The following is a 12,217-nucleotide window of genomic DNA, read 5'->3' on the forward strand; positions in this document are numbered from 1 at the left end:
TTGCCAGTCTTGTTGAAACGCATTTCATCTCAAACGAAACAATGCTTAAGAGTGTGCTGTGTATACACTATAGGTTTTTGCTTTGTTGGGACTTGCAGATGCTTTATATGTCCACCACTGACTTAAAGGAAAATAAAAACAGGCGAGTAACAAAGACATTTCTTCACGTGATGTCTCATATTTAAGAGCTCAGAGGATATTGATGGTCGTGTGTGCTGTGCCCCCCACCCCCACAATGTTATCAGTAACATCTTTCAAGCATCAAAGCATCAACTGGTGTATTGTACTTTATGTGCAAACAAACTTAGCAGCCCCTAAAGCAAAGCCATACCACCCCACCACGGCTTCAAAAGTTTCCTGCAAGCTGTAGGAAGCAGGTGAAAAAATAGAAGTGGGTTGAACTTTGACCCCGGGTGCACACTTGTTGACTGATGTTCCACACTGGGGTTGCCTTTCCCCTCTTCAGCGTTCTTCAAGAGAAGCAGGCCCATGTGCGAGAACGTATGTGCGTGCGTGCACGCATACTCCCCGCCCCCGGGAGATAATCTCCGTCTCCCTTTGAAGGTTCTGTGCTATAGAGCTGTTTTCATACAGCACCGGCCATGGGTTTCCTGTCTCAGCTGACCTCTCATCTTCTCGTGGACACTTGAGAAAAACGTCCAAGCTAAAAAAAAACAAAAAAACCCACCTTTCCCCCATTAACTGCAGAGGTGACAGGAGCAGTAAGGAGGTGAGGAGGGGGTTGTTATAGCTCATAGGGCAATCCCAGTCAGAACCAAAAAGATGGGCATTAAGAAACACTGATGCTATGACCACATGCAGACTAGCACTCTTGGTCAAAACTATTTTAGCTTTTGAGCGTAGGGACATTTGGAACTCCTGAAAAAGGGCCAAGCCAAATAAATGTTACAGCAGACCCTCTGCACGTGCATGGTGCTCTATCCAGCTGACACAACATGGGGTCAAAGATGAAAAGAGAACGGGGTTCAACATGGATCAGGTCCACATGGCCTTCAAATGGGGCAACAAAACAGCACAGTGTAGCAGACCATGTAGCCAGCACAGGCATCTGACAGTCCTAACCTGGACACATCTGATGAAATCAATGCACATTTTAACACTAGCAAAGAAAACATTGTATTGCTTTACATTTTCCTTTCCCCTCTCTCTTTTATATTTTTCATATAAATAACAGAACAGAAGCTTTATTAACAGATCGTGGTCTTTATTTCCAAATGTTTCAAAGACAGAATTAGTGTGAGCTCAAATAATATCAAGTGAAACAATTTGTTCTTCAGTAGGCAGGAGTCAAAGTGGGTTCCCTCAGGGTGTGCTGCGTTTAAGTTGGTCCAGTTTGCGTCGCAGCATGTTGTAGTTGTCTCTGGTCCCAGGAGCCTCAGGGTCCAACTTTAGAGAAAGCTCATAGTGTTTCTTTGCCAGCTCCAGCTTCCCCCAGCGATGATACAACACAGCTGAGGGGAAAAAAAGAGAAAGAAAGCTGCTTTAAGCTGAGAAGCTGCACTGATTCTAATTCTATTCATTTAGCTCATTCGGTACAGCTAGACTGCACAATAACACTTTTACTAGCAAGCATAAATATATATATATTTGTTGCTTCTGAGTGCTTGGAAGCTCTTAGCAACACTGTAAAATATGTGACACAACCAAAATCGCCTTACCTAAATTTCCATGGCAACTAGCAGCATTTGGGTTGATCCGGAGGGCGTGAAGAAAGAAGCCCTCTGACTCCTGAGATAAAACAAAGGGGGGAAAAAAGAGCGCATCCTGAATTGTCTTTACTAGTCCCAGTCATATTTCAGAGCAGACACAGAGTACTGTAAGGGATAAAATCCTTATAATGCCTACTATGCATACTAATATGTTTACCGACCTCATATTTTTGTAATTTCCCCAGGACATTAGCCAATGAAAACATGATGGTGTGGTCGTTTGGGAGGACTCTCAGAGCCTCTCGGCCGATCAGCTCTGCTTGACCCAAGTTACCTTGCAGACAGAACGAAAAATTACTAAAAATGTCAGAAAATAAAATTCAAATATACACACAGCAAATGTATTTGTTAGTGTAATCTACACAGCAAGGCAGCTAACATTTATGCGACAAAGCCTATTGAAATCATGGGGATTATGTTAAAAACGCTGCCCAACATGAAAGCATTTCAGACTGTTGAAAACACAAATTCAGAGATATGGCTAAAACACAGAGTCTGAGCGTGTGCTTTATTTGTCAGCAGTATCTAGAGCAGAGTTTTTCTCTCTCCACACATGGAGGATTGGTTTAGTCTCCTAATTAAGGATGAACACAAGGCCCACTGGGTTATTGATCTCTGTCAAAGATCTGTCTGATGTCTGGCCAGAAATGGAGAGAGACAGACAGACAGAGAAACGGAGGGCAAAACAATGGCAGTCATGTCCCGAGTCATGGCCCATGCCCTTCAGACAGCTCGCCAACACGCGACTACATGCGCGACTGTGCCTAAATTTACACTGATCCGGTCTTTTGTTTGTGTAATGATCAAAACAAAGAAGGAGGGGCCAAGACCAAAGTGAAAACAATATTCCCAGTTCCTCACTTTTTCAAAATGACACCTATTGTTCTTCTTTTCTCTTCCTCTCTTTTTTGTGTGTTTGGAGTGGAGCTGGGGAGATGGGTAGAATTATTTCTGTCAGATTTGGGGAACAAATGCGGTGGGGGAACCTCTGAGGGGGCGCTGTTCTGGCTGTGCTTGCCCACGTTTGATCAGGAACATACTGGGCCCTGATTGGACAGTTCCAGTACCCTCCTGGGAGACTCCGCCCCCACGGGAGCAGCTTCTGACAAAACGGCTCGAGCGTTTGGAAATCAGAGCATTCTCCACACGGCAGGGAAGACTGCCTTCAAAACTCAGAACACAAAGCTTTAATACATAAATTTCAAGCATTGCTGATTCCTGCTCTTCCGGTCTAATCTTGTTGGCCATTTAGATTTACTGCCTTCCCAAAAATAACAACACTTTGTTTCTTGGCTCTGAATCCTGTAACAAAGTGCACCCACAAAAGAGGGTTTTTTTCCTTTTTTTCTTTTTAAGTAAAGTGACTCATTTTCATGTAAATTCACAAAAGGCTGAATGTTATTAGTTACTGGTTTTTAACAACAAACACTTACAATAAAACGCATCACATAAAACAATAAAATAGATGTAGTGTCTAGTGTCTGTTGTATTAAAAGCATGTCTGTGTGCGAGCATGTGCACTTTTCCCGCTACCAGTGTTGTCCAGCAGAATGACCATGTTGTTCCAAGCCAGGCTGTGGTCAGGTTTTAGCACAGTTGCATTCCTCCAGGCGTTTAGGGCATCCAGATGTCTGTTCTGGTCGGCATACTGAAATATGAGGTACAGTGTTAGAAAACTCTTTTTGAATTCAATGCAAGTTTCTAATTTTTTTTTAAATTTAGTTTAAATTGTGGATTGAAGCTGTAGAAGAGAAAAATATAACATGTATCACATAATAACAACACTACACATGACCTTGTGTAGTGTGTCATCTGGGACGCCTCACAACGTGTTAGAATTATTTGGGGCTTTTGTCAGGGGTGTCCTCCCTGAGGCTGACCAATATAAACATGGCAAAAGAAGAACAGCTAAGTGAATCTGGCGAAGAACAGTCAGCGTACAGAGTTAAAAACGCCACTTTTTAGCTAGTACTGCTTCATGTAGAGGTGTAGTTTGTCTTATCCTTGTTTTGTTTTGCTAATAGCTTAATCTTACACAGTGACCATGGTAACGGGCAAAAACAGATTGCGTGGTTTGAGCCCGGGACCTCACCAAACGTCCCAGGTTATAGTAGCAGTCTGGGTATTTTCTCCGGAAGCGGATGGCGTTCCAGTAACTCTTCTCTGCCTCCTCAAACTTTTGCAGGCTGTTCTGAACTATTCCCAGATTCATCCAAGCTGCAGCGAAATCAGGCCTGCACGGTTTTAAAAAGAAAACAAAGCCATCAACAGGGAGTCTAAATCTGTTAAAAGAACTCGTTGGTGTAAACTTTGATGTTAAACAACATTACTGAATGGAAACAGCTTTAGACAACAGCTGCTCTGCTTCCACAAGTTCATTTTTCTCCTTCAGGATATTCCCCAGGTTGTTCATTGCATGGACGTATGTAGGGTGTAGCCTGAAAGCCATAAACAACATGCAACAAACAAGTCAATGACTGTTTCTTTGTCAGAAATGTAATAGGTCGTAACTGCTTGTAAGGACACATACCTGACTGCTTCTCTGTAATATGTAATAGCTGGAGTGGTGTTCCCTCTGTCAGCCAGGTTCTTACCCACATTATAATGCACCTGAGGGAACAATCATTAGCACTTAAAGCATCAGGACGTGTCTATGACTAGAATTCATTTTCAAATGTGCACTAAAATAATTTACTGGCACAAACTGAAGCGAGGCGGGAAAACACAAATCACTGATTTTTTATGTTTTTTTTTTTTACCTTGGCGTTGAGCGGACAGACAGAAAGGGCGCTGGTGAAGAGGCTTTGTTCTGAACGCCACTGGTGACTGCGGAGAGCACAGCGCACTACATACACACACAACAGTGCAAGCACCATGACGCACAGCAACTTCTGCAAAAAGAGAAGAGGAACCATTTAACAGCCAAGTGCTATAAAGCATTACAATATTAAGCTTCAAGTCAAATGATGTGTGACACAGAATTAATAACCTGCAAAATGTATTTCTGCAGCACATGGACACCACCTGCTGTCATCATCCCTTTATAGGGAAGTCATTAGACATTTCTCATATCTGTACCTTCCCTGCATCGCGAGTTACTGAATTATCAAAGCTGGTTTTGAAAACAGATTTTGAGTTTAAAAATCAAGACAGTTTAAACCGACTTTGGAAAATAAATCTTTACTAGAAACTGCTTCAGTGTTTGGTGTCCTTTGCTTTATTGTGATCTTTTTGGCATCATTTAAGCGTACCCTGTATTTGGACCAACGGCAGCAGCAGTGTCCTAAAGAGTATGCCAGCAGTAGGCAGTAGCCAGCTGAAGACAGGTAGAGAACTCTCTCAGCAATGACAAAGCCCACCCTGAAAAAGATGTTGCTCGCAGGCAGAAAAGGGACCACCAGTAGCACCAGACCCAGGGTCAAAGTCCTAGTGAGGAAAACAGAGCACACACATAGCATCTAAAAACGTGTGGACTGAGATTTAAGCTTAAGAATCTGAATGCTGGACCCAAAAAATTGTCAGTCTGTGCTAAACCAAGCAAGAAATACGCGTTGTGCTCTGGTGACACTGCAGTGAATATGCTCTTATAGTCACAATCAACTATATGTCTTTTATAAGTCAACATGTACTTTATTTCATCTTTCATTTCAGCAAATCTGAGATGGCTTTCCTCACTCACCTCCTCCTCTGGCTGTCCTGTGAGCATAAGGCTTGGCTTATCAAGCCTACCAGGATGCACCAGAGCAGCAGCAGCCAGACCATCCTCCAATCAGTAGCTGACTTAATGAGAGGCACACAGCCCATGGACCAATCAAAACACAGCCACCAGGGACACAGCAGCAGCCAGGCATTAAGGGAGTAGTAGTAATTATAGTTCACTATCTGCCAATCAAAACGGAACAGAAAAGGAAGAGAGCAGCAACAAAACCAGCGGAGAAAAGGGGGAAAAAAGCATTTAAAATTCTGAAGTAAACACAGTGTTTAAAAAGCATGCAAATTACTCAGGACAAACATGATATTAGACAGTGAATTAAACTGAAATTATGAAAAAAACAGAATATATGCTTCAATAAAGTCAATTCATAATTACATAGATCAATCAGAATCATTTAAAGATAAAATTGTCTGTAATTATAATGCATGAATAAATATTGTGAAATAAACTCTACAAACTAATCTTTCTTACCCTGAGGATGATATTTTCTGCAAAAGAAGCCGGGTTGTCTACTTCAGTGAATGCTGGCGGTCCTGTTCCCATGATCCTCCAGCGTGCGTAAAGCATCAGGAGGCCTCCAAGACCCATTAGACCCAGTCGCGTAAGCAATCCCATTCGCACCAACTCACTTACCTGTCACAAGAGTATTACCACTTGTCACTTACAATTAAAAATATAAAGCTTGTTAGTTACTTTCAGTCACCGTTTAATCGCTAATGTACTCAATTGCAAACTACTTTATATAGACAGTATATGAAATGTGACATAAATCATACAAAGGAGTGCATAATTTATGACAGAAAAACGGGGGAGGGTGTGCAAACCTAACTCACATCAAATGATTTCTTCCTAAGGAGTAGCCTCTGGCTGAGTTCATACACATTAACATTACAGATCAGGAGGACATCAAAGGCAGCATTCACACCCTGAAGGAAAATACATAGAGAAAGAAGGAGAAATGGCATTTAAATGTATATAGGTCAGCAACAAAATGAATTAGCTCATTTCATATATATATATGTATGTAAAAAAATGTGAGACTTCTTCTCCTTGTGTAAGCAAGAATTACAGTGGGATGGCGAGACAGGATGAAAACATCAGATCTAAAAATGACCTTACAGAAGGACTTCATACCAAGACAGTGATGCCTTGTTCTTTACAGAGCATTGCTGCGGCACACAGCAAGAGGCTGACCACAACCCACTGGAGAGAAAACCTGTCATCTCTGTCACTCCCTGAGAACACAAAGCCAAGACCACGCTGGTCAGAGACAGGAAAGGATTGAAATGTAGGTGTTCAGACAGATGCATCGAATGCTGGCAGATCGATAAGGTTTTGATGCCAGTGACATATGGAAAGTGCTTTGTGCAGTATAGAATTACTGTGTACCTAAAGAGTAATACTCGTGTCAGGTACCTACCTTTGTTAAAAGCCTTGCAGTAGGTGAGGAAAGACAGCTGGAAGAAGAGGGCGCATAAAAGGTCTGCTCGGCCCACTATGCCAGCGACCTTGATGAGATGGAGAGAGAAAACAGAGAGAAATAAAAGCTATGATACATGAGACAGGAAGGACGGATTAAACTACAAAAAAATACTTGAAGAAACAACATTATCTGGTAAACCTCTTTAGAAATTATTCATTTTATTACACATGCACCATATATTAGTTTTGCATAGTGCATCCAAGTACAAAAGGAAGCTTATTAAAAAGACGTGAGAAGAAACTCTCATTACCCGTGTAGCACGGTTGTGTGTGTGTGTTTCTATACGGTGTGTGTGTAAAGTATGGCTGGCATCCTGTGGTTGTCTCTTTGATACATACAGCAGGCCCAAGCAGACAGTCTGCCTCCCTCCCACCCCCCAGGTCTTACCCAGTCCTTGCCCTGCATGATTAAAGGGAAATGGACAGGGAATTGCTTCTTTCCAGCCATGCTTTACAGCAAAAAAACACATATGAGGGCAGGTCAATAAGCATCCCAACGTGGCTAATAGTCAGGTCGTACTATCGCACACACCTTGGCCCACGCTCCCAGCTGAGATGGGGCATTTGTTCTTGGCACGGAACCACTGGAGGCTCTGGATTGGCTTGTCTTGACGCGGTGTTGAATAGATGTTTTTAAGAAAGGTTTATTTGTGGCCCAAAATCAAAACTACCTCATTGAGGTGCACAGGTCCCTAACAGTAAAAGCCCAACCAAGTTCAAATAGAAACCTGGAGCTGACTTAACAGCTCATACGCCAGCATGCAGAAAGAAAGAAAATGATGTAAATATATAAAAGAAATACTTAAACACACCATGGCCAAACACTACTAGCTAAATGTCATCTGTTAGAAGTTAGCTGTAGAAATAAATGTGAAATACTGGTGAAAGAGCAGGGAAATAACAAGCAGTAAAAAGTAATTCAGGATAGGAACAGAATCAAGGATTCACTGGTGTATCACTCCTAACCACACAGCCTAAAAAAGTCCTACCTTAAATCGTCACATGTTTCTGTATTATACCTCCTTGCAGCTGTTTCTTAGATTTATAGCGTAAAGATATTTATGAATGGTATTTTACTACTCTCTTGTAAAATCTCAAGTCTTTGTTTTTCTAATCACTGTTGGATATATATAACCTTTTTATTTCACTGAATAAGGTGCTCATCATGGCTGTGTACCACTTTAATTATATTTATTTAGACTCTAGTTTTTTTTCATTATCTTGCTGTTGTAACACATGAATTCCGGTTGTGAAATCAATAAAGTACCTATCTATAATTGTTTTTCTTTAAGCTTTACTGTTTGCGTTTTAATGCAAAACTGTATTTTCAGTTTTGAGACTACGTCGACTGCCCAAATAAGTCCAAACTACACAATAATCATACATATGAATCTTTATACACTCATGTGTATGATGATTTTAATGCATACTGAACTATTTGATTGTCTCTTTACTTATAATATTATGCATATAAATAAACACTTCAACTCTACTTACACTTTCTGTGTGAACTGGGTGTGCGGCAAAGAAGATGGCAGCAAGCAAAGAGGTCTTAGGAGCGTGGTTCAGTATCCTGCCCTTCTCATCGTAGGCCAGTCCACCAATAAGTACTGCAAACACGTCAATCATAAGGGCGGATATGACAGCATGGAGGATGATGTTCAGCACATGGAAGCCAACGGGGTGAAGGCCTCCCGCTACGAGGTAGTTCAGCCTGAAACAGCGAGACAAGAGAAAAACTAGAGCTTAATGTACAGCAGGTGTAGGAAAGTATATGTGTGAGGATGGTGGAAGCTATTATAAAGCATAATGTGACATGATGAAGCCAATGGGACATGGTGAGGGTCATCAATAACCACAATCAACTGCACAGTTATATGCAGAGAATAGAGGAAAGGCACCTTCCCACTGTAGAAACACAACAGAACTCCTAAATGGCACAAACGTTTACAGCAATGGCTCCTAATCATCCTTTCCGTTTCCACTGCAGTGTAAGGTTAACTGGCCTCACAAGTTGATGTAATCAATTTGCAACAGTTTCAAACTGCAAGTGATGAATACATTAAAATCAGACTGATATAGCAGTGGTGATGCCGTCTCTGGTGTTTCCCTGTGGTGAATTTTAAGCAGCTGTTGGTAACGTTTGACTGGAGAAGACTGTTACTCAAGTCTGTCGTTATCCACCAGACTCCAGTGGTTGTGTTTGCTGTCGAGTTCTTCCCTGCAGTTTTTAGGGGATCAAGTACCTTTCTTCCACCCTGAAAACATCTTTGAAAGAGAAACTATAGAGAGATTTCCTGCTGTCAGAACATGCACACAGGTGCTGATTGACCTAAAATATTGTGCAAGTTCCTGCAGTAAGAAGTAACCTACAGAAACAGTATGATGTTATGCTTTTTCAGTCAAGTCCTTATTGTGGTTAAACTACTGACAGGAACCATGTAGAGGTTTTGGCAATTAACAGAGGAGTAAGTATTTGAAGAAGGATCCTCTAATGTGTGTGGCTGAAATTACAAGCACATATTTTTAAAATTCTGACTGAACTCTTTTGGATTGAAGGTTTCAGGTCAACTGTGCACATGCGATGTGGTCTAATGATTAGATTGATAGAACAGATTATTGAATCAATGCAACATGCAAAAATTATGAATGTGCTATGCTTTTATCTTTCTCAACAGCTGTGTTAACATTTAGTCACATGTCTATTCAAATCCTTTAATATACACTCACTGGCCACTTTATTAGTTACTGTTCAGCTGCTGATTAATGCAATTTCTAATAGAACAAATCACACGGCAGAAACTCGGTGCAATACCACACACCAGGTGCCACTCCCGTCAGCTGCACCCGTCTTGTGATGGCTGCTTCCAGCAAACCGGTTTCTTGAACATGACAGTGAGGTAACTGTACTCAAAAGGCCTCCACAGTCATCAGATCACTTGGTCCAAGGTGGGAAGGGAAATTCACATCATGGATAAGCAGCTGACAAATCTGCAGCAACTGTGTGATGCAATCATGTCAATATGGACCAGAATCTCTGAGGAATTTTACCAGCAACTTGTTGAATCTGTGCCATGAAGAACATAAGCAGTTCTAAAGGAAAAAGGGGATCCAGAATAGTGCTAACAAGGTAGTAAAATTAAAGTGGCCAGTGAGTGCATATAGGTATTTCAAGTGCAGTAGTGCCTGTTATTGTGTAGTGCTTTTTTAATCCTTTTAGAAGTCCAAAAATTTGTATTAAAAAAATCTCAACAGAGAACAAGTTTGGCTTTTTGTAAAGAAGACAAGTGCACATCTGCACACATTTACAATGTACAAAGGGAGCATGTACAGATGTTTTGAGACACCCCTCCGCAACCAAAACATAAATCAGTGTGGACCTGTTTATTCTAACTGAGTTGTAGATTAAACTGATCTGAATCTGATTACTAGTTTAGCTGTGAATGTATAAAGTGTGTATAAACTCAGACACTAAGTAGGACTCCTTACCTGAATGTAAGGACAGTGAGAGGTCGGTAGGATTTGTGACTAGAGTTGCTACTCAGGTTGGTTCCCCAGAAGTCATTGCTCCAGATGTTGTTCAGAGGTGTTGCTGGGCGCAAATCCTGCAACCACAAAAACAAAATGAGTGACGGTTATTGCCAGTGTAAGTGTGTAACTGGAGTCAAGCTGCTGATGAATGAAAAACTCACCTTGTTGTTAACAATTGCTTCAGAATCGTCAAATACAAAGTCTCCATCATAACTGTTAATGAAGCACAGGAGTGCCACCAGGGCAACAGTGACCTTGGCCTGAACAGGAGCAAGCTTTGGCAGGGGTATGTGGTGGTCCCAGTATACTTCAGTCAATGCCATAGTGCACTGCTGGGTCTTTGGTCATTCAGTTTCATTATCCCTGAGGAGAAGAGATGGGTGCAGGAAGTCAATTCAAATCACAGGTTGTAAAAACTGATAACTGCGTAATCAACACAGTGCAAAAGCTGCATACACACCTTGTCGTCTCAGTCCATTGTCTGAGAGGTCACGGTGTCTTGTGTTACCTCCATGTTAGCTTGTCTGTCAGATAGCTAACGGCTAGTACACGTTGACTCACTCAGAGACAGGAGAATCCCACCTGCATGCAAATGCGGCGATGTACAGGTACGATGATGACGCGGTCACTGGGACATCACAGTATAACGTGGAAGGTTTCTTCAGTGTAGCCAGCTAGCATGTCTTGAGACATGCTAAAAGGTCTCTGCTGCTCCTAAACAAATGACAGGCGCGCAGTTGCAGTGGCACTCGGACAGTAGTTTGACTATTATACTAATCAGCAAAGCCCTTGAATCGCACAGAACAGTCCTGCCAAGGTACGGACAGAGTACTCGAGGCTGTAAACAAATGTGCACGCTAGAGTAAACGACTTCCTCTTTAGCGTCAGAGTCACGTGTTCAGTGTCAGCCAATACTTGTTGCTAGATGAATGATACACGAGTGTGCAGGGTTGAGCAGAGGAGAGCGCCTTTATGGTGTAGAAGTACAAGGCTCTCTAAAGCCACGAAACATTTCTTAACATGTTCCAATAATATCAACAGGTGGACAACAGTGAATGTAGGCCAAAGTTTGTTATCAAAATGCTCTGTCCTCCTGGAATAACTTCCATTTTATTTTGAAGCTTTATGCTGATGGCTTTGGGTAACTTTGGAGATAATTTTTAAGAGGATGCTCTATTTTATATTACCAACAGTTTATAAGTAAAGTATGTAAATGAGCCTTAAAGAAAGGACAGAAAAAAGTCCTATTCAATTCAAATCAATTCAGTTCATTCGATCACTGCAACAACTGCCTCTTAGCACTTCATATTGTAAGGTAAAGAACCTATAATAATAGAGAGAAACCCCCAATAATCAGATGACCTCTTTTTAAGTAAGCACCTGGTGACTGTGGGAAGGAAAAACTCCCTTTTAACAGGAAGAAAGTTCCAGTGGAACCAGGCAGGGAGGGGTAGCCATCTGCCATGATCAGTTGGAGTTGACCTTTCTGATTTCACTATTGGCTTCTCTTTAGCTGATTACAGAGGTCATAATAGCCTTCCAGTTTTGTGCTGAGAACTAAGTGCAAATCCATCCATCCACCTTCTTCCGCTCATCTAGTTCAGGGTCCTGGTTGTAGCCTCTTTGAGCTGTCATAGTGCTAAAGACGAAGGGTACACACTGTACAGGTCACCAATTTATCAAAGGGCTCTGTCCAGTTATACTAGAACATTTCAGTCCTTGCGTATCGTCTTTCTTGGCTTTGAATTTGTTTTTAGTG

General features: G+C 41.6%; 1 protein-coding gene across 1 annotated transcript; it reads right to left on the bottom strand.

Annotated features, from left to right (window-relative positions):
* Positions 1-1,218: 1,218 nt before the first annotated feature.
* tmtc4 (transmembrane O-mannosyltransferase targeting cadherins 4) lies at positions 1,219-11,335 on the bottom strand. Its single transcript, XM_063499585.1, has 18 exons — positions 10,919-11,335; positions 10,620-10,821; positions 10,417-10,532; positions 8,425-8,641; positions 6,866-6,953; positions 6,580-6,680; positions 6,279-6,371; positions 5,917-6,078; positions 5,410-5,612; positions 4,982-5,156; positions 4,490-4,621; positions 4,261-4,340; positions 4,061-4,168; positions 3,823-3,964; positions 3,264-3,378; positions 1,892-2,004; positions 1,680-1,749; positions 1,219-1,472 (listed from the first exon to the last, which is right to left on the bottom strand). Exons 2-18 carry the CDS (start codon positions 10,779-10,781, stop codon positions 1,324-1,326), a joined length of 2,226 nt encoding a protein of 741 aa, XP_063355655.1. The 5' UTR covers positions 10,782-10,821; positions 10,919-11,335; the 3' UTR covers positions 1,219-1,323.
* Between the last annotated feature and the right edge of the window lie 882 nt (positions 11,336-12,217).

The sequence above is a fragment of the Pelmatolapia mariae genome, linkage group LG16_19 (assembly GCF_036321145.2).
Source record: "Pelmatolapia mariae isolate MD_Pm_ZW linkage group LG16_19, Pm_UMD_F_2, whole genome shotgun sequence".
Lineage (NCBI taxonomy): Eukaryota > Metazoa > Chordata > Actinopteri > Cichliformes > Cichlidae > Pelmatolapia > Pelmatolapia mariae.

What these genes read in the sequence shown, in the direction of transcription:
- tmtc4 (XM_063499585.1), bottom strand. Translation starts at nt 10,781, where the DNA reads ATGGCATTGACTGAAGTATACTGGGACCACCACATACCCCTGCCAAAG. An exon ending in CTCACTGTCCTTACATTCAG is followed by an intron (nt 8,642 to 10,416) that starts GTAAGGAGTCCT and finishes TCGCTGTTTCAG; the next exon opens with GCTGAACTACCTCGTAGCGG. An exon ending in GCCGTTGGTCCAAATACAGG is followed by an intron (nt 4,622 to 4,981) that starts GTACGCTTAAAT and finishes CTCTTTTTGCAG; the next exon opens with AAGTTGCTGTGCGTCATGGT.